Here is a 24,292-nt window from a genome sequence, read left to right as displayed (position 1 = left end):
ATTTTTAAAGACAGTTTCTCCAAATATAGAATTTTTGGTTGGCTTTTTTCTTCCAGTCCCTTAACTATGTCATCTACTGCCTTCTTGGTTTCTGATGATAAATTGGCACTTAATCTTATGGATTTCTCTTGTATGTGGCATGTTGCTTCTCTGTTGTGGCTTTCAGGATTCTCTCTTTGTCTTTGGCATTTGAAGGTTTAATTATCATGTATCTCCATGTAACTCAGTATGAATTTATTCTTTTTGGAGTTTGTTGAGGTCCTTGTGTGTGTGTGTGTGTATATATATATATATACATATACATGCATACATATACATATTCATGCCTTTCATTACATTTAGAAAGTATTCTGCCATTAGTTCTTGGAATATTCTGCATCTTTCTTGCTTTCTTCTGACTCTGAGACTCACATATGTGTGCATTGCTGCACTTGATGGTGTCCCACAGATCTTAGACTCTTTTCACTTTTTTTTATTCTCTTTTTTTCTCCTGTTCCTCAGACTGAATAATTTGTCCTATGTTCAAGTTCACTGGTTCTTTCTCCTACCAACTTCAACTGCTGTTGAACCCCTCTAACGAATATTTTGTCAGTTAACTATTGTGTTCAGTATTTCCATTAGTTTCCTTTTTATGATTTCTATCTCTTTATTGAAATTCTCTTTTTGTTAATATACAGTTTTCCTGATTTCCTTTAGTTCTTTGTCTATATTTTCCTTTAGCTCTTTGAGCATATTTAAGACAATTTTTAAAAGGTCTTTTTTAGTATGTCTATGTCCTGTCTACTTTTTGATGATTTCTAATGCTTTATCTTGTTCCTTTGCATTGGTCGTCATTTTCTGTGTTTTTGCATGTTGCGTAATCTTTTTTCCACTGGACATTTTAATTTATTATGTCTGGAATTTAATCACTGAGGTATATGTTCCTTAAGCTTTCATCCAGCTAGTTTTATGACTGAGATTTCCTTGAATACCAGAACCTAACAAACTAAAAGAAAAAGAAAGAAAGAAAAAAGACCACACCTTCCAAGACTTTACAGGTTGGCTTTTGCAAATAGTCTCCTTCAGAGATCAGCCATTCTAACAGCGTGTCTAAAGAACAGACCCAGGCAAGAGTATTAAATCCTGCCAATCTTTTCTGATAATTCACCTTGTCCTGAGAATAAATATATCACCTTAGTAATGTCCCCTTTTCCATTAGGAAACAATGTTTCCTCCTGGTCTCAGGTTCTATATTGTATGCCTTAAACCTGATAATCCTTTGCTCCAGAGAGCTGCAATTTTATTATTTTCTTACTGCATTTTAGTTGCCCTATGGGCTGTTTCATGTGCTGGGCAAGTTCTGGATAGCAAGCCTGTGATGAGTGTCCAGTTTCAGTCCTTTAGGCTGCTACCAGACAGATTGACACAAATATACATGGAACTCTAGTGTGTGCAGAAGTGTTACTCTGTTCTCTCTGGAACCAGTCTAGTTGCCCTACACTGGATGCATGGGTCAGTGCCATACCAAGCCAGGGAGGTATTGGGGGAAGAGCCAGCAATAGCGCCACAAGCTTTTCCCACCACCTTTGAACTGCCTTTTCTTGATTTGGTGTTCACCTAGTTACCTATAACCCTTCAACTGTTTACTGGAGCTCTGGAATAATAATATTTATTTTTATTCTTGCAAGTTGTTTAAAAGTTCTGTGCAGGGACGTAACCCTGAAGCATTTCATTGTCCTATGTTGGTCTGAATTTTGGTATTCTGCCCCTCTTGTAGTTTACCTCCTTGAAAACAGGGTCTGATATTTTCATTTTCATATCCCCATTCCCCTATACTAATAGATGGCTTGGTAAATATTTGTCAAATGTATTGATGCATTTTATTTACTACAGTTAAAGGAGATAGTGTGAATTATTCTCAGCACATACATAGGTGTTGAATAATAATGGCTATTGTTAAAGAATTAATAATTTCCTTTTACATAGGAAAATCAATTTATATATTTAGTTAGTAAATAAAACAAAATGGACTAAATTCCTACTCCCTGACATCTCTCACTTTCTCTTTCTCTACATATCAGACTGAATGAGAGGCTATCTGCTGCAAGGAGACAGCCCTAGAGCCTAAGAGCCCAGCCATCATAATTGGGTGAGGGGAGGGACCCTTTACTCTTGGCCTATGGCACCTGTCTCCTTGCATGATTGCCAACACCAATCCACCTTAGGTCATTAAAATGGAAGCTGAGGTGATCTGAAAGCTCAGAGGGCTAAGCCTGCCTTCCCTGCCACTTTTAAGGAGGATCGAGTGAGATTACAGTTCTGGTAAATTCTGGGATTGTTTTACCCTTCTGCAAGTGCATGCTTACATTAATTGCTAGAAGCCCTGTGGTGAATCCAGTGGAGAGGACAGGCATTGGCATTGACATTCCAGAAAGGGGAAGGTACTCTTGCTAGCCCATTCTACTTATAGCCACTTGCTTCAATCCCCAACAAGGGGGACTATTCTGCTCTCATTTGGGGCTGGCAATAGTAAGGCTCAGTACCCAGGAGTTGAGTCTCAGCTCAGCTTCCTACTTCCATGTGACCTTGAACAACATATTTGACCTCTTCAGGGCTTCAGTCTCCATATCTGTATAATTAGTCTGATCTCTAACGTTCTTTCCGTTCAGTTTTATTTCCCCATCCAAATCTATGTTTTAGACTGCCTGGAAAAGATTCCAAGTTTGAGGAAGCCCTACAATAGGCCAAAGGGATTTAATAAGAAATACTGTATAAAATTCCCTACTTTAAAATTAGGTTGAGTTTTTAATTCAATTGCTGGTCTCCTTTGTGTATTGGGTTTTTTAATTGTTTAAAATTGTTTCCTGAGGTCCTCCCTATTCTATGGATTTTAAGACATTCTGGTCCTTGATAGTGCTAAATTTTAGCCCTTCCCAAAGCCGCAGAGAGCACTAATTGCCACTCAGTTAAACAAATGTCATTTAATGTCTCATAGCATGGGGAAAGTTTTATTACAAGGGCATTTATTAGAAGCATCAGAGGATTTTGAAGATTATTTTTTCTTCTTCTCCACAGGCCTCCCTAAACATATAATTCTCCATAGCCATGAATTTTAATAAGTTCAAATTCCTATGGTAGCTTTTTTTTAAAATATGTGCTTTATTTAAACATCGCAGATCATACCAAGCTGGTATAAGAATTTTCAAAGGAAAGGGCAAAACTCACTTCTACTTCTGCTTTGGCTTATTCTGGAACAAGATACTCTCCTTGTTTGCCCCCAGAATGGCCTCGTTTAAGGAACAAATTAGATAACAAAAACTTTCAATCTTAGGAAACATTGCTTGCATGTGGCAATTTTAGATATTTGAACTTCATCCCCACAGAAGCTAACAATTTTGAGAATCCATCATGTGCCAGAGATTGTGTTAAAAGTGACTTCTATATATTATCTTGCTATATTTTTTCTTTAGTGTTTCAGATATCTCTGATTGTCAAATATTTTATTCCAATCTGTGGCTTGTCTTTTCCTGCTCTTAACTGTCCTTCACAGCAAAACAGTTCTTAATTTTAATGAAGTCCAACTTTTTTTTTTTTCGCCTTTGGTGTTGTAGCTAAGAAATCATTGTCTAACTCAAGTTATAAAGCTTTTCTTGTATATTTTTTCTTGAAGTTTTATAATTTTAAGTTTTACATTTAGGTATATGATCAAGTTTGAATTAATTTCTGTATATCCAGTGAGGTATGGAATGACATTTTTTTCTTCTTTTTTCCATGTGAGTATTGAATTGTTCTTATACCATTTGTCGAAAAGATTGTGCTATCTCCACTGAATTGCCTTTGCTGTAGGTCAATTACTGAGTTCTCTATTCTGTTCCAATGATCTGTTTATCTTTGTGCTAATACCACAGTCTTGATTTCTGTAGCTTTATAATAAGTCTTTAAGTCAAATAGTATAAGTTTTCCAAATTCGTTCTTCTTTTGCAAAGTTGTCTTGGCTATTCTTCATACTTTAGCATACCTTTTGATTTTATGCAAGGACATGGTTATACCAGAAATATAAAGATAATTTAAATTTTAGAGTTGCCAAATAGTAGGGAAAATCTTCTAAGATATAGCTTTTTTAGGAATGAGGCCATCTGGGGATCTGGTATTATTTGGTTAATGAGAAATTGTGGCATAGATCTTGCATAGATTGCCAATTAAAAAAATTATATACTATTTTCATTGACCTTTCAGAAACTATGTTGGGTTCTAGAGTATTTAATCATTTTGAGCCTCAGTTCTCAGTTAGTTCCTAGCTAACTGAAGAATTGCTGATTAAAGAGGAATTCTTTGGTTACATTGCTGCTTACCATACTATATTCTCTACTTTTGACTTGGGGGATACCTTTATGCAAATATCTGAAGTGTTATATTTGACTGTGATATGAATGGTATTCTGGAATCTGTTAGGTATTGGTGGCCCACCCTTGACCAGTAAGTACTATGTGATATAATTTGGGGAAGCACTTATCTAGATATTGGTCAGGAGCAGGGCCAAGCCCTATCCTATCATTTAAGTGCATTTAGTCTCAGGAATCCTTTCATTCTTTCTTATTCACAATTGCCTTCAACATCTAGATCCTCTATTCTTCATGGTACCTCCAGTTATCCAAGTTTCCCAAATAGTGACCCAGATAGGACCCTCCTTGTACCTCTTCCAATAAAAGCATTTTCTTCTTTGCTCTAAGATTGTTATCTTCTGAGGACAGTAAAGAATAAATATTAATTAAGTCAATTAATCCCTGATAATGTTAGTCGTCACTGACACTGTATGACTTTGAGCCGATTAGTTACCTTCTTTGGGTCTCAGTTTCCTCACTTGTGAAAGGGAATGTTTGGACTACTTAACCTTGAATGGCTCATTTAGCTCTAAAGTTCTTTGACTCTTTTGCAGTGTCTTTATTCATCTAAAGAGTGTAGCTCCTTTAAAAATAATCAAACAGAAACTCTTAATGTCGAAAAGCACTGTGGTACATCAAAGAGGTAGCATTTTAAGAAAGGTGTGGTCTTTTGATGTCTCACAGATTGCCTAATCACCTTTGAATGACTCTGCTTTTAATTACAACAAACTCTGAGCAGTTATGATGGCATTTATGTTGGCTGATGCTGATATTTTTGTGGTCCTTGAAACTCCCATATTCTAGGCAGCCCTAGAGCTTCTTGGGTCATAGGAAGGAGGAAGAAAAATTGTCATAAGCCCATGCAACTTGAGAGGTTCAGAGGACTTATAAGTTTGTATGTCAGGTTTTCAAATTTATCTACAACTTAAATGGTACAGTATTGAAACCAAGACAACTTAAAATATCTACATTCTTTCCTTATGCCAAGGCATAGCAGAGCTACTCTGGTAATATGCTATCTGATCATTGAAGTATTAAAAAGATGAGAAGCTCTTAGAGCCTGAAGTTGACTAGGCAATACAGACTATAGACATAAATTTAAAATAATATAAGGGAACATTTATTGAGCATTTGCTGTGTGCCAAGTGCTGTGCCAAGCACTTCTTATCCATTATATAATTTAATCCAAACAGCCATCTGGAAAATTAGACACCGTCATCTCCTTCCTACAATTGAGGAAATGGTGCAGTCATTTGTCGGCTGTCTAAGGTCACATAGTAGTACGTGGCAGAGCTGGTCTTCAATTCACATCTGTCTAAATCTAGATCTTAGACTCTTAATGACTACATCAAAGATTAGCTCTTTTAATATAGGCAGCACATTTCAGAGAGTAATTGAATTTGTAGGTGTGAATTACAGTGGTTTAAACTCAGAACACCATGTAGTAACGGCCCACATTGGGGTAGACTCAACGGAGAAGAATTCATGGAAGATTTCCTGAAGAAATTGCTTTGGGTTACCCTTTGTAATGAAGGGCATGAGTTCGTACTGAGGGGACAGACTAAATGAGACTATGAAGCTACAAGTGAACAAATTATGTGTTCAGGAAGCAACTCGCAGACTTACTCATTATAGGGCAATAGCCAGAAATGAAGTTGATGTCATAGGGGTGGAAATACAAGAGGCTTCAATTTATTCTGATAGACACTAGAGATCTGTTTTCAGTTCTTAAGCAAGAGGAGGAACATAATTAAAATTATGTTTGGTGTTATAATTTACTCTAGAACTCATGTAGGAAAAATATGAGCTTTAATGCATTGGGGAAGGCAAAGTGAAAATTTGTTAGTAAGAAATGCTTGACACTCAACAAACTGTATTCAAAAGTAAAATGTATCTCACCTCACTAAGGCTCTATGCCTTTATGGTGCAATGACAATATATTTGGGCCTCTATATGAAGAGGCCTGGAAGCAGATTTTACATAGTTTTCTGAAATAAAGGTGACTTCCACTCTAGTTAAGCTAATAGCATATTTCTTTTTGGCCCATTGTCACTGCTATTTGTGCAGTATGTATAAAAGAAACACAAGGGTTATAGACTAAAGTCAGCATTGGGCAAATAGAATGCTCTCAATAATATGTAAAAAATTGAACTGAATTGGAGTCTACTTTCAGATAGCAATTGCTGCTCTTGAGTGAGGGCTAATGTATTTGCTTAATTATAGTGGGTTCCCTTTCATTATAAATTCACCAATGCTAACTTACTATCTCTTTGTATTTTCTGAAGGATTTTCTTTCTCTCTCTCTCTCCCTAGTTCCAGAGACCTAATGACTTCTCACCCCCTTTCCGCTTTGGGACTGTGCCCAATGGCAGCACAGAGAGGAATATTCGCAATAACTACGCAGAAATGCATGCCTACATGGGAAAGTTCAACCAAAGGGGTGTAGATGATGCATTACTCTCCCTGAAAACAGGGTAAGAACTGCTTCAGGGCTCACAGTCTTTGAGATGTTTCTCACATTTACTAAGCATATATTGAATCAGTTGTTCTAATGTACCATGCTTGGTGTGATAAAAAGTTAAAGACTCCATTTACTTCATCTACTCCTTAAAGATTTCCAATTTAATTTTACGGTATAATTCAAGCCAGTACACAAAGATTCATATGCTGTTTTTTCCTTCTATGTATCTACTTCTTTTTACAGTTTATTTTCTAGTTGTATTAATATAACCATGAAAGAGGAATGAAAGAGAATGTGAAAATAGAGAAGAGTCTGTTTTCTAGGGAAAAGTCAAAGATAAGAGTTCATGAGTTAGACATGAAGTAAAGACCTGTGCCTAAGAGGTGAAAATGATGATTCTGGTGTCTTATGATGAAGGGAAAAATAAAAGAAGATAAGTGTGATAGTTTTTAGACAACCAAAAGAAAGAGTATATTGCTTGATCTCCAATTCCAGCTTTTAGATCCAGCTCTGTACTCTAGGGAGTATTTGTTCACTAACAGGAATTCATTAACACACTGGTCGCCTTATCTATTTGGCCTTCAGGAGCAATAGCTGTGTCATAAGATAGAGAAGAATTAAGAGTGTTGGGATTTTTTTTAAGTCAAGGGGTCTTCTGACTGCCTTCCTTTGTGGTATGATGACTTAAAAGCAATTGTAGCTCTTTTCAAAACAACTGTAGCTACAGGTTCTGGAAGAGTCACTTAGATGCATGGTCACTTAAAATAGTTAGCCTCAATCAATCTTATCACCATAAAGACACACTGGACTTGGCAGCATTTGAGCTTGGGTAATGTGAGGCCTGGTTCACCTGCAGTTTTCAATCATATCAGAGCTTTTTTTGGTGTTCCCTCTTTCTATAGGATACTCATGGACCTTGTAAAAAATGTTCTCTGTCTTACTGTGCCATAAACATCTTGTTTTTTCCCCAAGAAGATCAAAGCTACTTAATTTGGTAAAACTGAAAGGTTTGCATGCTTGTCTTCCTTGCACACCTCTCTGTTACCTGTATGGCTATGTTTGAATTGCTTCTTCTACTTTACAACATATAAAGTGAGGATCATATATGTTTAGGAATTTGAGGTATCTGAGTTCAAAATGTTGCTTTCTCTTCTAGGTTCACAGACATTACTCTGTTTAACACAAACCTGTGCTGCCACCACCCCATCAGTCTTCTCCACCTCTGCACTGCACAACAGAATTGAAACCATTTTGACCACAAAAATAGCATTGCACATCTATTGAAACACATACACCTACACTTATCCCCACTCTGGACTGTAATGAACTGAGAAATGAAAAATGTTATATAAATCTAACCTACTCTATTTGCTGTTATCGTTGTAGTGGTTACTTTTCATTATTTCTGTTATTATTTTTATTGATTCCTTTTACTCCTTCTCCTTTTGAGTTGGCTTCAGGCCAAACTTACATTTTCATCATTCCCAGTGGAAAGAACTCCTCCTTTCAACCTGAAATCACATAAAGATCAGCTTAGGATTTAGCTTTAGAGTCTGACAGAGTTCCAATTTGAGCCTTATTTTTGAACTAATTCTCCCCATTTTGCTGGAACCCTATTGCTTCATGTTAATGGCCCCATAGGTAGTTTTGTATTAAAATTCCTCCATTGGATTTTGTTTATTTGCTTCTTTCTTGCACAGGAAACTGGATGCCTTCATCTACGATGCAGCAGTCCTAAACTACATGGCAGGTAGAGATGAAGGCTGCAAGCTAGTGACTATTGGCAGTGGGAAGGTCTTTGCTTCCACGGGTTATGGCATTGCCATTCAAAAGGATTCTGGCTGGAAGCGCCAGGTGGATCTTGCTATCTTGCAGCTCTTTGGAGATGGTAAGTTAAAGAAGGGAAAGCACTTGTTTGGTTTTTACTGATAGTCAGTCTAAAAACCTCAATCCTTCCTCCTTCTCCATTCCTCTAACCCCAGTAATTCCAGACAGTATACTGTAATTTGGGGGCTGAAAGATTAAAGTAATTGACCAAGGGGTTATGTTTTGGGATTGCAGGCAATGAAGAAGCCATCAGGGATGAAATGGAAAAGAAATTGTTATTAGATGTTCAACAGCAATCATCTCATATGTTGCTAGAACAGTAGATGGAACTAGGGGAAATTTCTACTCTGTTTTGCAAAAAATAAACCTGCAGCCCTCTACACAGTCTTCCCTCTCCCCCATCTTGATCTTTCAGCTGGAAGACGTAGGGCCAGGGCTAATTGTCTAGAAAGTAGACACCTAAGGCACTCCCCAGTGTTGCTCTGGCAGCAGACTGAGCAGCCAACTTGCTTTGAGAAAATGCATCTCCTATTGCATTCAATACATTTCTTGTGCATCACTTTTCAGTTTGCTGTCCCAAGTACCTATTTCTCCTGCTAGTCTCCTGCTCATCCACTTATGGATGAGCAGTCTGACAATACTTGGCCCCACAGGCCTTCAGCCAAACAGTTCTCTAAATTATGTCTGCAGAATCTTTGCTGTTAGGGATGAGCTAAGAGACAGAAGAGCATAGCTGGATTCTCAGACTCCAGACTAGTTAGGAAAAGCATAGTTTGATTAATAAAAAAATGAGTAAAAGGTGACTTGACTAACACTGGAAAGAGGAGGGAATTAGAGCTGGAGTGTTAGCAAGCTATATTGGTATGAGATCATCTGTAATTTGAAACTGGCAGTAACTTGAAGGAAATACCAGTCACTGTCTTTGAAAAGGTGCAGCAGTAGGGACAAGTTTCAAAAGTTGCTGAAGCTCTGGTCAAAATATACAAAGTTCAAATTTTTAACCAAACCAGGAACTATTGGAATAGGTAATTTTCTACATGAGATTTTGAGAATTTTGTTTCTCTAGGATTTCTACCTTTCTTATTCCTAATATCCAGTGAAGTGGAAAAAAGTTATTGAAACCTGACAGGGATCAGATGAAACAAAGCTTCCTTAAAACAGTGTTAAAATATGGTGGTCTTATTTTATCCACGCTTTTTTTCATATTTATTTTTTCTTTATTAGAGAACTTGTGCACTTATAGAACAATCATGCATAAAATATAGGATACCCATACACCACTTTATTATTACCACTTTGCATCGGTGTGGAACATTTGTTACAACTGATGAAGGCACCTTTTTTTTTTTTTTTTGGCACGAGCAGGCACTGGGAATCAAACTCATGTCTCTGGCATGGCAGACGAGAATTCTGCCATTGAGCCACTGATGCACCGCCCAAAAGCACATTTTTATAATTGTACTATTAACTAAAATTCATGGTTTAATTTAGGGTTCATTGTTTGTCTAGTGTAGTTCTATAGATTTTTCTATAATTTTTATTCTATTATCATATGTACAACCTAACATTTCCCCTTTTAATCACGTTCAGGTGTATATTGCAATGTAGTTAATTATGTTCACAATATTGTGCTGCCCTCACCACCCTCCATTACCAAAGCATCTCCATCATTTTAAATAGGAACCCTGTACATTAAAAATCTTAACTTCCCATTCCCTATCCCCACCCTGTCCCCTGATAACTTATATTCTAGATTCTAACTGTATCTTATGCTAATTCTTTCAAATCAGTGAGAGCATACAATATTTGTCCTTTTGCGACTGGCTTAATTTACTTTACATGATGTCTTCAAGGTTTATCCATGTTGCATGTCTCAGGACTTCATTCCTTTATGACTGAAGGATATTCCATAGTGTGCATATACCACATTTTATGTATCCATTCATTGGATGATAGTCATTTGGGTTGTTTCCATTTTGGGGCAATTGTGAATAATGCCTCTATGAACATTAGCATGCAAATATTTGTTTGAGTCCCTGCTCTCAGTTCTTTGGGGTATATACCAAGTAGTGAGATTTCCAGGTCATATGGTAGTTCTCTACTTAGTTTTCTGAGAACCACCAAACTGTTTGCACAGTGGCTACACCATTTTACATTCCCACCAGCAATAAATGAGTGTTCCTATTTCTCCACATCCTCTCAAACACTTATAATTTCCTGTTTCTTAATAGTAGCCATTCCAGTTGTTGTGAATTGGTATTGCATTGTGGTTTTGATTTGCATTTCCCTGCTGGCTAATGATGCTGAGCATTTTTTTCATGTGTTTTCTGACCATTTGCATATCTTCTCTGAAGAGATATCTCTTCAAGTCTTTTGCCCATGTTTTAACTGGTTGTTTTGGCTTTTTGTTGTTAAGTAGAAGGATTTCTTTATATATTCTGGATATTAAACCTTTACTGGGTATGTGGTATCCAAATATTCTCCCATTGTCTAGGTTGTCATTTTAGTTACATGATAGGGTCCTTTGAGGCACAAAAGTTTTGAATTTTGATGAGGTACCATTTATCTATTTTTTTCTTTTGTTGCTTGTGCTTTGGATGAAAAGTCTAAGAAACCATTGCCTAACACATGGTCCAAGGTCTTTGATCCATTTTGAGCTGATTTTTGTATAAGGTTTTGGCTAGAAGCCCTCCTTTTTTAAAAAAAAAAAAAATGGAGATCCAGTTTTCTCAGCACCATTTGTTGAAGGGACTATTCTTTCCCAATTCAGTGGTCTTTGCCCCTGTGTCAAAAATCAGTTGGCCAAAACTGTGAGGGTCGATTTCTGAGTTGTAAATTTGATTCCTTTGTTTCATGGGCCTGTCTATGCCAGTACCATGCTGTTTGATTACTGTGGCTTTGTAATAAGTTTGAAGATCAGAAAGCGGGAGTACTTCAACTTTATTCTTTTACAAGATGGTTTCAGCTATTTGGGACCCCTCACCCTTCAATATAAAATTGATAATTGGCTTTTCCTTTTCCACAATGAAGGTTGTTGGAATTTTGATTAGGATTTCATTGAATCTATGAATTCTTATGACATCTTAATGACATTTAGTCTTCCAATCCAGGAACATGGAGCATCCTTCCATTTACTTAGTTCTCCTTTGATTTCTTTTAGCAATGTTTTATACTTTTCTGAGTATAAGTCCTTTATGTCCTTGGTTGGATTTATTCCTAATTATTTAATTATTTTAGTTGCTACTGTGAATTTAATTTTTTTCTTTATCTCCTTCTGATGGTACATTGCTTCTATGTAGAAACACTACTGATTTTTTGGTATTGACCTTGTACCCCACCACTTTGCTTAATTCATTTATTAGCTCTAGGAGCTTTGTTGCAGATTTTTCTACATATATAGGATCATATCATCTACAATTAGGAAAGCTTTTACTTCTTCCTTTTCAATTTGGATGCCTTTGATTTCTTTTTCCTGCCTAATTGCTCTGGCAAGAAATTCCAATAGATAGTTCAATAACAGTGACAACAGTGGACATCCTTGTCTTGTTCCTAATCTTAGAGGGAAAGACAAATCTTTCATCATTAAGTAGAATGTTGGCTATGGGCTTTTCATATATCCCCTTTATCATGTTTAAGAAGTTTCCTTCTATTCATAGTGTTCTAAGTGCTTTTATCAAGAAGAGATGCTGGATTTTTTCAAATGCCTTTCTACATCTATTGAGATGATCATGTAGTTTTATTTATTCATTGTGTTAACATGGTGTATTAGTCAATTTTCTTATGTTGAACCTATCTTTCATAATTCAGCCAAATCCCACTTGATCATGTTCTATATATGTTGTTGGATTTGGTTTGCTAGTATTTTGTTGAGGATATTGCATCTATATCCATGAGAAATATTGGTCTGTAGTTTTCTTTTCCTGTAGTATCTTTATCCTGCTTTGGTATGAGGGTAATGTTGGCTTCATAGAAAGAATTAGGGAGTGTCCTGCTTCAATTTTTGGATGAGTTTAAGCAGAATTGGAGTTATCTTTTTGAAGAGTTTTGTAGAATTCCCCTTGGAAGCCATCTGAACCTAGGCTTTTTATTTTGGGGAGGTTTTTATTATAGATTCAATCTCCTTACTTATTGTTGGGTTTTTTTGTTTTCATTTTTGAGATTCTCTATTTTTGCTTGAATGTAGGTAGTTTGTGTGTTCCTAAGAATGTCCTCTAGGTTATCTAGTTTGTTGGCATAGTTATTCATAGTATTCTTATATAGTCCTTTTTATTTTTGTGGGGTTGGTAGTAATATCCCTCTTTCAATTCTGATTTTCATTGTCAATTTTATTGCTCTTTTAAAAGAGCCAACCATTCCCTTTTTTTTTAGTTTGTTTTCTATTTTATTTATCTCTGTTCTAATCTTTAATATTTCCTTCCTTCTACTTGCTTTGACTTTAGTGTGTTCTCCTTTTCCTAGTTCTTAGGTATCTGATCTGAAGTCTTTCTTTTTAAATGTAAGAATTTAGAACTATACATTTCCTTCTTAGCCCTTCCTTCACGGCATCCCATAAGTTTGGGTGTGTTGCCTTTTTCTTTTCATTCACCTCAAGATAATTCCCAGCTTTGCTTGTTAGTTCCTCTTTAACATATTAGTTGTTTTGTGAGTTTTCTGTTTTCCCTTCTGTTATTAATTTCTAATTTCATCCCGTTGTAGTCAGGGAATTTACACTCTATGAATTTCAGCTTTTTAAAAAATTTATTGAGGTTTGTTTGTGATCTAACATATCTATTCTGGAGGGTGATTCATGTGTACTCAAGATGAATATTCTTTTTTTATTGGGTTAAGTGCTCTATATATGTCTGTTAGGTCTAATATGTTTAGGGTATCATTCAAGTCTTACATTTTTTACTGATCTTCTGACTAATGTTCTATCCATTAAGAGTGGTATATTAAAGTCTCCTACATCTGTTAATGTGGAACCATCAATTTCTCCCTTCAGATCTGTCAGCATTTTTTTCATATAGTTTGGGGCTCTGCTGTTAGGTGCAAATATATTTCTAATTGTTATATCTTCTCATTGAATTTTCCCCTTTATCAATATATAATTATCAACTTTGTCCCTTGTAACTGTTTTTAACTTAGTCTATTTTATCTGATATAGGTATAGCTACACCAGCTCTCTTTTATTACCACATACATGGTATAATTTTTCAATCCTTTTGATTTCAACCTGTTTGTATCTTTTGACTTGAAAGTGAGTCTCTTGCAGAAATCATGTAGTTGGGCCATGCCTTTTTTTTTTTTAATCTATTTTGCCAATTTCTGCCTTTTGACTGGAAAGTTTAATCCATTTACATTTAAAGTCACTACTGATAATACAGAAGTTTATCCTGCCATTTTTCTATTTAACCTTTGTAAGTCTTATACCTTTATTGCCCCTCACTTCTGTTAATGCTTACTTTTATATTTATTTGATTTTTTGTGTTGTGACATATTGAGTGCCTTCTAATTTCTATCTGGGCATATTTTTCATCTGTTTTCCTTTCGGTTACTGTGGGATTAAAATTTAACATCCTAATTATATAGCAATCATATTTGATTTGATATGAGCTTAACTTCAATAGCATGCACATATACTTTTCCTATACCCTACTATCCCCCATCTTTATTTTTTACTAGTTGCTACTTTATTATCTTTGTGCATTATATGTTCAAAATTATACCTATCATTATTTTTATGCATTTCGCTAATTATAGGAAATCAGAAGTAGAGTTGCATGCCAAACAATGTAATACAATAATTCTGGCATTTATAATTACCCAAATGGTTACCTTTACCCCAGATTTTTATTTCTTTATGCCATTTCAAACAACTCTCTAGTGTCCTTTCCTTTCTGTCTGAATAACTTCCTTTAGCATTGCTTGCAAGGCAGGTCTAACAATGATGAACTTCCTCAGCCTTTGTTTATCTGAGAATTTCTTAATCTCTTCTTCCTTTTGAAAGACAGTCTTGCCTCTATGGTTTTAGATGAAAAGTTAGCACTCAATCTAATTGGAACTCCTTGTGTATAATGTGTTGCTCTTCTCTTGCAGCTTTACAACTCTCTCCCCATCCTTTGCATAATGTAGTGTGATCAGTATAAGATGGGGTTTATTTTTCTTCATGTTTATCATGTTTGGTGTTCTCTGGCATTATTGCTTTGAGTATTCCTTCTGCCTGTTTCTCTCTTTTCTTCTTCTTCTGGAACTCCTATAATGTGTATATTGCTGTACCTAATGGAGTCCAAGAGGTATCAGGCTATTTTCACTTTTAATGATTCTTTTCTTTCTGTTCTTCAACCTGACTCATTTCAAGTGTCTTGTCTTCAAGTTCACTGATTCTTTCTTCTGCCAGATTGAATCTGCTCTTGAAACCCTCCTGGGCATTCTTTATTTTGGTTAAAGCAGTCTTCAATTTCAGTAGTTCTGTATGGTTCCTTTTTAAACTTTATATCCCTTCACTTAGACTTTCATAGTTTTCATTCATTATTTTCTTGATATCCTTTAGTTCTTTTTATGTACTGTCTTTCATCTCCTTGAGCATTTTTGAAATCATTTTTGCAAGGTTTTGTTCATTATGTCCACATTCTGGTCTTCTTCCTTGGTGATTTCTGGATTTTTATCCTCCTCCTTTGGATGGGCCATCATTTCCTGTTTGTTTGTCTTATATTCTTTTTTTTCTTTACACACTGTACATTCTAATGTTTTTAAATGTTAACTCTTGGATTTATTCCCTGAGATGTCTGTTTCTTTGTCTTGTAACCAAGAAAAGACAGAGATTTTTTTGAACTTCAGCCCTCCTATCAGGAAGGTCTGCACAAGGTTAATGCACCTTTTCCCTGTCCTACTGGGCCTCTGTCTTGTCCTGGGCTTTTGCTTGTTGGTTGTTTTGGAGTTCCCCTATTACAGGAGTTTAATTGTCCCATCCATTTCCTGGAAAACATGCCCCCCTCTCCCTGGTGTTTGAAGCTAACAGGCCTTGATCCCAGACTGCTCATCACTATAGTTTCTTACACTCCTTTCATTATCTCAACCTGCTTTCGACTGGAGGGCAAATTCTAGAAGTGGGAACATGCCATAAAGGACTTTCCCTTAAATCAGTTTTTCCCATTCAAAATGGGGCCAGGGACCCAAGAAGGGGGCTCAGACTGGCTCCAACATGTCCTATGGAGGGGATCAGGAAGTGTGCCAAGAGCTTCTCCAATGATTCCTCAAAGCTGAGCTATCCTGGCCTGCCCAGCACATGCAGACCTTTAGCTAATTGTTCCCCACAGCCCCGAGGAAGTACAGCACCCTTAAGTTTCTACCACTGCTGCCCCTGTTTAGGACAGGTTGACACAGTGGCTGTCCTCAGAGCTAAGCCAATAGTGATCCAAATTTGCTAATCAAAAGCTGTGCTCATTGATCAGCTGTGCCCACTCCTGTTTGGGGGAAGAGGATTTTTGCATCCATTTGTCACCAGCAAGCTGACCAGGGGCTGGACCTCTGGGTGTGCTGCTGCAATAGTGGAGGATATGCACTGATGGCGATGTGGAGAGAGAGCAGTTTACTGTTCTTTACTGAAATCTTCAGCCTCTTCCCTCCACTCATAGTTTCAAGTAGTTGTTTCAGTGGAAGGACTGCATCCAGGAGCTCCGTACTCAACCATCTTCCCACACTCCCCCTTTACTCTTAGTAGTGATATTTTCTACCACAACAAGAAATCAGTAAGTCTGAGGACTCCTGAGGTATTAGGCCCTCTCCCCTCTCCTCCCTTTCTCCTACCACCCTCATCTGTTTTGCATAATTTTAAGAGTAATCTTGTGAATCACTTGTTTTAATTAAGTTATTCCCCACTATCTATGAGTTACTTTTAAATTCAGCTTCTTTTTCCCACTATTGTTCTGTTTGAACTGTTCTACATGCCCTTCCCTTAACAGGCCTTGTGTTTTCCCACCCCCCTTTCCCTGTTTATGCTCTTCTTGCTGCCTTCAGTGCCTTTTCATATAATAGAAAGTAAAATTCATCCATCCATCAGGCCCATCTCCAAGTTCTACCTCTCTCATGAGAGCCCACTGACCACTCCATCCATAAAATAATTCTCACTAATTTGAACTCTCATTACCCTCATAAAACTTGTCATATTATTTATACACTAATTTACACTGATACATAATGGAGAACAGAGGTTATATCTTGTATCTTTGTATCAATTGGATTACTATGCACATTAAGTGTTCATTGAATATTTAAGGACTACATTGATGAATGAATATGTAATGGCATTAATAAAATTACTGTTAACTTTTTCCATTTTTTCTCTTTTTATGTCTCCTTGTCTCTTTCTTTCTAATCGATCATGTTTCTTCTCTCCTCCCTAACATCTTCCTTTCTCTCTTTTTTCTTCCTTTTCCTCTTGTCCCTTTATCTGTTTTCCTTCCTGCCCCTCTCCAGGAGAGATGGAGGAGCTGGAAGCTCTCTGGCTTACTGGTATCTGCCACAATGAGAAGAATGAGGTCATGAGTAGCCAGCTGGACATTGACAACATGGCGGGAGTCTTCTACATGTTGGGGGCAGCCATGGCTCTCAGCCTTATCACCTTCATCTGTGAACATCTTTTCTATTGGCAATTCCGGCATTGCTTTATGGGTGTCTGTTCTGGCAAGCCTGGCATGGTCTTCTCCATCAGCAGAGTAAGTGCTTTGATTTAGATTCTTGGAGCTTCTTCAAAATAGCTTAGCCACGTAGCATTTTGCAAAGTGGAGAAACCCAGGAGGGCACTAACTCCTACCTTATGTTGGTAAAGCACGAGACCATATTTTACATTATATCCCCAGGAGTTTGTGTGATATAATTTCAAGTGGCTCAAAAAATGGGTGATGATGTTTGTCCTCCAAGAAGCAGTTTTCTGCATGGGGTTTAGACATTTGGCTCTCAAGGAACTGGCAGATGTATGAAAATAGAAAATGTGGCTTTCCACAAATGCCTTTCCTCACCATTAGTTAATTCTGTATAGGATGTATTAATGCTTTAATACTTTAAAAATCACTTTTTTCTTTCAATAGTGACTATATCTCTCTTGTTCTAATATACAAAGGTATGTTCTTGGTGATTTCACTATTCCACTTTATATTTTATATACTGTGTGAGTTTTGAGATGTTAAGAACCTTCAGAAAGAAATCCTGACCCATAAAAACATTGCCTTCCAGAAACTTCTCTAGTTACAGCAAGAATATAACTCTCAAGTAATTTTTTATGTAGGTCTCTCCTTTGTTTCTAGTCCAGACTGATGCATAAGGAACATAGTTTTGAATATGAACTGAGGGTCACAGAGTAAAGTAAAAAAAAAAAAAAAAAAAAAAAAAAAGGCAAAGTGCATTTGTTGTGATTTTATTAAAGTGATATAGGATTCATCTACCAAAGTTGAACTCAAAATATCTCTTAAAGAGTTATGTAAGAAAACAAACTTTACACTAAGTCATTTCACCTTTTGACTGTTTCCCTAATGTATTTTACTGCTAGGGAACAATTTCTCCACTTCCTCTCTGGCTTGAGTCAGTCCAGACTGTTCTGTAATGTTGGAACAAGAGAATGGAATATGGGTAGTCACAGTCCCTGAGTCACTTGGGTCCACTGTATAGCCTTCCCCCACCCCATAGTCCTAGACTGGGTTTCACAGTTCTTATAAAAAAATAAGTTCATCTATGAAGGAAGAATGGTTGGCATTTTCTCCTGGCCATAATCAAGAAGGGTTTGAAAGGTGGACTGAAAAAGAAAGTAGAGTAACCTTACCTTGATGATCATCTATTTTGCTGATGCCTTCAGGGAAATAAGGTTCATCTCACCTAAACACTTTTCTTCTTTTCCACTTAGCTCCCAGTCTCCTGTGCAACCTCTTCTCCCCTACCCCATCCTCACTCACTGAGAAAATTTCGCCTTCTGAATGGGTCCCATTTGTTTTAAATACATAAGGCAAAAACCCCTCTTCAAATACATTCCCTAAACAGGGAGAAAAGTCCCAACTCTGTATACTTTTCAAGGCAGGGATCAAGATATTAGCAGTCAGATGGCTTGACTTTGGAGTTGAATGTAGTGGATCCTAAGAGAACCCCACTCATCCCCTCTCCTGGATAGTTCTTCAGTGAGCTATCCAAGGGAGTTCTCAACCAATGCTGACTTGTTAAGATGTTAATTATTTATAATACTATTTAGTTAGAAAGTATAAGAAGGAAAAGAGGCACTGATGAGAAAATAAATGAGAGAATTCAAAAGGGAATTATTTATTCCCATTCAGTACTTGATATTTGCCCCAATTCTTCCCTCCCACTCTGTAGAGCATAGTAGGAGAAGAAAGCTTCTTTGACACCAGGGCTTCCTAATTTTCTCTGAACTTGGTTTATGTTGGCTCGAGGAGAGACTTGGTGAACAAACTTCTAAAATCTCAAAATCTGTCAGAGCTGGAAATGAGTGACACTTGGGAGTTACTGAGCTTTGCTATGCTTTACTGTCTCAAAATCTGGAGAACATTGCCATTTATTTCCAGGAAGCTGACAATAATTTTGATATGGGTTGATACTGTGGCCTCATTTTTAAGATGCAAACACTTGGACATAGAAAGGAAAATCATTGTAAATTAACGTGGAGGCAAGGCAGGAAAAAAGTCATGTTTGGGGATTCCTAATCTATTTGTTCCAGTTACTTGATGTAGTCATGTATCTTCTTTGATATTCTGCCTAAAATTAACCAGATCACTGACCTTAGTTCATTATATGAAATTTGCTGAATTCAGAGGGATAAATCAGAAAAGCTTCTAGCCACATCTTTGTATTTCTTGTTTTCCTGACTTTTTCTTATCTATGTAAGCAATTGGTGGAGAAAAGGGGGTGTTCCTTATGGGCCGTTTTAACCTCACGGGAGACCTAACCTGTGCTGTCCTGCTTCAGGGGATCTACAGCTGCATCCATGGCGTGGCTATCGAGGAGCGCCAGTCCGTGATGAACTCCCCTACCGCAACCATGAACAACACACACTCCAATATCCTGCGCCTGCTCCGCACAGCCAAGAACATGGCGAACCTGTCTGGTGTGAACGGCTCCCCGCAGAGCGCCTTGGACTTCATCCGACGCGAGTCGTCCGTCTATGACATCTCTGAGCACCGCCGGAGCTTCACGCATTCTGACTGCAAATCCTACAACAACCCACCCTGTGAGGAGAACCTCTTCAGTGACTACATCAGTGAGGTGGAGAGAACTTTCGGGAACCTGCAGCTGAAGGACAGCAACGTGTACCAAGATCACTATCACCATCACCACCGGCCCCACAGCATTGGCAGCGCCAGCTCCATCGACGGGCTCTACGACTGCGACAACCCACCCTTCACCACCCAGCCGAGGTCCATCAGCAAGAAACCCTTAGATATCGGTCTCCCCTCCTCCAAACACAGCCAGCTAAGTGACTTGTATGGCAAGTTCTCCTTCAAGAGCGACCGCTACAGTGGTCACGATGATTTGATCCGCTCAGACGTCTCTGACATCTCTACCCACACCGTCACCTATGGCAACATCGAGGGCAATGCGGCCAAGAGGCGCAAGCAGCAGTACAAGGACAGCCTGAAGAAGCGGCCGGCCTCCGCCAAGTCGCGACGGGAGTTTGATGAGATCGAGCTGGCCTACCGTCGCCGACCGCCCCGCTCCCCTGACCACAAGCGCTACTTCAGGGACAAAGAAGGGCTACGGGACTTCTACCTGGACCAGTTCCGAACAAAGGAGAACTCGCCTCACTGGGAGCACGTAGACCTGACGGATATCTACAAGGAACGGGGCGAAGATTTTAAGCGCGACTCGGTCAGCGGTGGAGGGCCCTGCACCAACAGGTCTCATCTCAAACACGGAACGGGTGACAAGCACGGTGTGGTCAGTGGGGTGCCAGCGCCTTGGGAGAAGAACCTCACCAACGTGGAATGGGAGGACCGGTCTGGAGGCAACTTCTGCCGCAGCTGCCCCTCGAAGCTGCACAACTACTCCACGACCGTGACGGGACAGAACTCAGGCAGGCAGGCCTGCATCCGGTGCGAAGCGTGCAAGAAGGCCGGCAACCTGTATGACATCAGCGAGGACAACTCTCTGCAGGAGCTGGACCAGCCGGCTGCCCCGCTGGCAGTGACGGCGAACGCCTCCGCCACCAAGTACCCCCAGAGCCCGACTAATTCTAAGGCCCAGAAGAAGAACCGGAACAAACTGCGCCGGCAGCACTCTTACGACACCTTCGTGGACCTGCAGAAGGAAGAAGCCGCCTTGGCCCCACGCAGCGTGAGCCTGAAAGACAAGGGTCGCTTCGTGGAGGGGAGCCCCTACGCCCACATGTTTGAGATGCCAGCTGGTGAGAGCACCTTTGCCAACAACAAGCCCTCAGTGCCCGCTGCCGGACACCACCATCACAACAACAACCCCGGCGGCGGTTACATGCTCAGCAAGTCGCTCTACCCGGACCGGGTCACGCAAAACCCTTTCATCCCCACTTTTGGGGATGACCAGTGCTTGCTCCATGGCAGCAAATCCTACTTCTTCAGGCAGCCCACGGTGGCAGGGGTGCCAAAAGCCAGGCCGGACTTCCGGGCCCTTGTCACCAACAAGCCAGTGGCGTCGGCCCTCCACGGGGCTGTGCCAGGCCGTTTCCAGAAGGACATCTGTATAGGGAACCAGTCCAACCCCTGTGTGCCTAACAACAAAAACCCCAGGGCTTTCAATGGCTCCAGCAATGGGCATGTTTATGAGAAACTTTCTAGTATTGAGTCTGATGTCTGAGTGAGGGAAGAGAGAGGTTAAGGTGGGTATGGGAGGGGTGGGGCTGTGGGTTGTATGAGGCACATGTCATCGAGGGGGACGGGGGGTGAACTTTGTTCCCATTTGCTCCTTTCTTGTTGTTTTAATTTATTTATGGGTCCTGGAGTACTGATTCCTACTGAGGGTAACCCTGGCAGCCAGCACCATCTCTCCTCCCTTTTGCAGATCTCTCCACCTTCCCCCATCTGTCAGCCTTTCCTTTGCCCATGATAGGGTTATGGGCTCTTTCAGCTTGGGAGGGTAGAGAAGAAAAAAAAAGGAAGTGACTGAGTGACTGCATGCGAACTTCCTCCTAGCACAGAAGAGAAGAGCTTCCTGCCACTCATTTTGAGGGAAACTAGGAGAAGAGAAAGGGGGCCACGTGAGTACAGGAGTAGCTCTTGCAAAAATGATCTTTACATTTGGGTGAGGAAGCAGAAGCATCTAAGTGACACAATTTAGCATCTGCTTGTGAATGAAAAGAGGCGTTTGCTAAATTCTTGTTGCTTAGATGACATCTGTCTAGGATAGAGGTGCCAAGCAGAGGGTGGTAGGCCATGTGTGTTTATATATAAGCCAAAAAAATGTTTGCTTCAATGCCATGGGACTCATTAGTGGTGAACCGCAATGGAAGGTCATTGGTGGAGGCATGAGTGAATTCCTGAACAAACTGGAAAGGACATCATCATAGTGCCCCACAGTGCGTTAGAGGTTAAGAACAGATGAATTGCATGTCCATGTGTGTCCATGGACACGTGCACTCATGTGTAGCCAGCCAGGTGCCTACCAATATAGAGAAGGCTACTTTGACTCATTATGTTGATTCTCTCAACATCACTAAGCAACATGCTTGTTTTGGCTTATGTATAAACAGAAATGGTCACGTGTGACCTGAATTTTGGCTGTCTCTCCCCTTCACCCTTCCTAAAAGAGGAAAATGCAAGCTCATAAGAAAGAAGATTCTGAGATCTATACCAAAACGTGGTGAACAATCTGACAAGAACAGGGTATAGAAGTAATTCCTGAGTGATTGCCAGTGGTTTCCACAAATTGTGGCAAAGAACTTTATAGGAAGGCTAAGGGGGAACAGAAACAGCTCTGATTCTTTTGCCTACATTTGAAAGCGAAAGAACCTATAAAGCTCTCTTGGGCTGTTTAGACCCTCAGCTAGCCAAAGTTTAAGGAAAAGCCAAGTAAAGTTTTGAAGAACAAGGGAACAGTTGGATGGGAGGGTAAGTGAGAGAGGGGGATGTTTTCAATGCTTTGATCCCTTCTTACTTAACCTGGAGCTAGGAGTGCAGGCTTGTTCCCCAGAATTGATTACAGCTGATATGGAATAGACACTTAAAAACTGTGCTTGCCTCCACAAAGCACAGCTCAGGACGTATGCAGTGAAGAGAAGAAATTTGGAGTTGGGGGAGGGTGAGAGGGGAGGGACTCTCCTGCTACCTCGCTGGGCCTAGTTTCTTGAGAATGTGACACCAGGCCCAGTTTGGACACTTTTGGTAGAAGCCCTTCCACCTTCCTGCAACGTCTCCCTTCCCTCTCAGATTGTACCACTGAAGAAACAAAAAATAGAAAACTCCAGGGATGAGGATACCAGCAGATGTGATGCCCCGTTCACTTAAAGTTGAAAATTTTGAGAAGGTAAATGAGTATTTGTCACTGCCTGTTCTAAAACTGTGCGTAGGGGTGTTCTATGAGTCAGCTCCACGGTCCTGCTATCCCCTCCTTATACAGGGTGGCATCCAAAGAGCCCCGGGTCTGGAAGCTTGACCGCAGGATTGCCATGTTGCACACAGGACTTATAAACCAGAAAGGTGCTCAGTCTCCTCTGAAAGGAAGCTGCCATGTCTCTTCAAGTCACACCTTCCAGGGCTGCTTTTTGCCTTCCAGTTTGCCCTGACTCACGACCATTTCTCATCCCCTGCCCTCGACTGCTGTCCGCTGCCCTCTTCCTTGATTTTTTTTTTTAACCTCAGTATCATTCATTTTAAAGCCAACTGAAGGCCTTGTAAAGCTTTGTTTCCTTCCTAAAATGAACCTGGGGGCAAGGGGCTGAACCTCTCACAGATTGGAGAGAGGAGCACGGAGTGCTTTACCTTAGATTCAAGGAAAGACTGAGAGCAAGACAGAGGGCATGAGCATCTCCAGGAGGAAGAAGGAGAAGGGCCATATAAACACTGCTTCACCCTGACCCTGTCCAAGTGTCAGGGGCTCATCCCCTTACTCTTCCTCTTACCTCACCCTTTTAAAATAAAAAACCAAACCAACTCACCTAGCGAACAGCAATCTAGAACAAAGGGGCTCTGTCATTCTCCACTGATGACAGAAATCAAGATGGTGTTTATTTCATATGTAAATATTTTGTTTTCTAATTAATTTTGTATAAAGTGTCCTCTTGTGAGTTTTCAGGGTGTTGGGCTGGAGGGAGTGGGGTGGGGATGGGAATGAGGGGGAAAGTGTTTTGCCATAGGTTTCCATTATTCCACTTGGAATTGTTTTGTATGGCTTTTGCTTCATGTTGTCTGGAAACAGTGAAGGCCGATGGGAGGCCACTGTGGGAGAAAGGCCAGGGGAAAGTGATTCATGTCTATGGGCCACCCCTCTCCCAGTCTTCTCATGGATGTGTGAAAAAGTGTCCATTCCCTTTAGCCTGAGTTTCATGCAGAGTCCAGTCTGGGCTAGCTCCTGTCTTCAAAGTGGATCACAGGTTACCAGAATTCCTTGCAAAATCAAACCGGGGTATCCATATTTTCCCTTTCAGCACTAGGAGTGGAAAATATTTCCCAAAGGACTTAAAGCAGAATTAAGGTCAAAT

At 39.5% G+C, this 24,292-nt stretch overlaps 1 protein-coding gene across 23 annotated transcripts in view; it reads left to right on the top strand.

The window, feature by feature from the left end:
• Nucleotides 1-23,744, top strand: part of GRIN2B (glutamate ionotropic receptor NMDA type subunit 2B) — an 849,505-nt gene extending 825,761 nt beyond the window's left edge. For 14 of the 23 annotated variants that reach the window (XM_077170132.1, XM_077170131.1, XM_077170129.1 and 11 more), the window contains 5 exons: nt 6,675-6,835; nt 8,523-8,710; nt 17,104-17,342; nt 19,594-21,475; nt 21,658-23,744. In XM_077170132.1, the coding sequence (XP_077026247.1) occupies nt 6,675-6,835; nt 8,523-8,710; nt 17,104-17,342; nt 19,594-21,453 (2,448 nt within the window). In that variant the 3' untranslated portion in view covers nt 21,454-21,475; nt 21,658-23,744. The remainder of the gene's footprint in view (nt 1-6,674; nt 6,836-8,522; nt 8,711-17,103; nt 17,343-19,593; nt 21,476-21,657) is intronic. The other 9 variants (XR_013179556.1, XR_013179559.1, XR_013179558.1 and 6 more) reach the window with 9 other exon arrangements.
• Nucleotides 23,745-24,292: the final 548 nt, after the last annotated feature.

The sequence above is a fragment of the Tamandua tetradactyla genome, chromosome 7 (genome assembly GCF_023851605.1).
Source record: "Tamandua tetradactyla isolate mTamTet1 chromosome 7, mTamTet1.pri, whole genome shotgun sequence".
NCBI classification, from domain to species: domain Eukaryota; kingdom Metazoa; phylum Chordata; class Mammalia; order Pilosa; family Myrmecophagidae; genus Tamandua; species Tamandua tetradactyla.
This window is presented reverse-complemented; position numbering and strand designations above follow the sequence as displayed.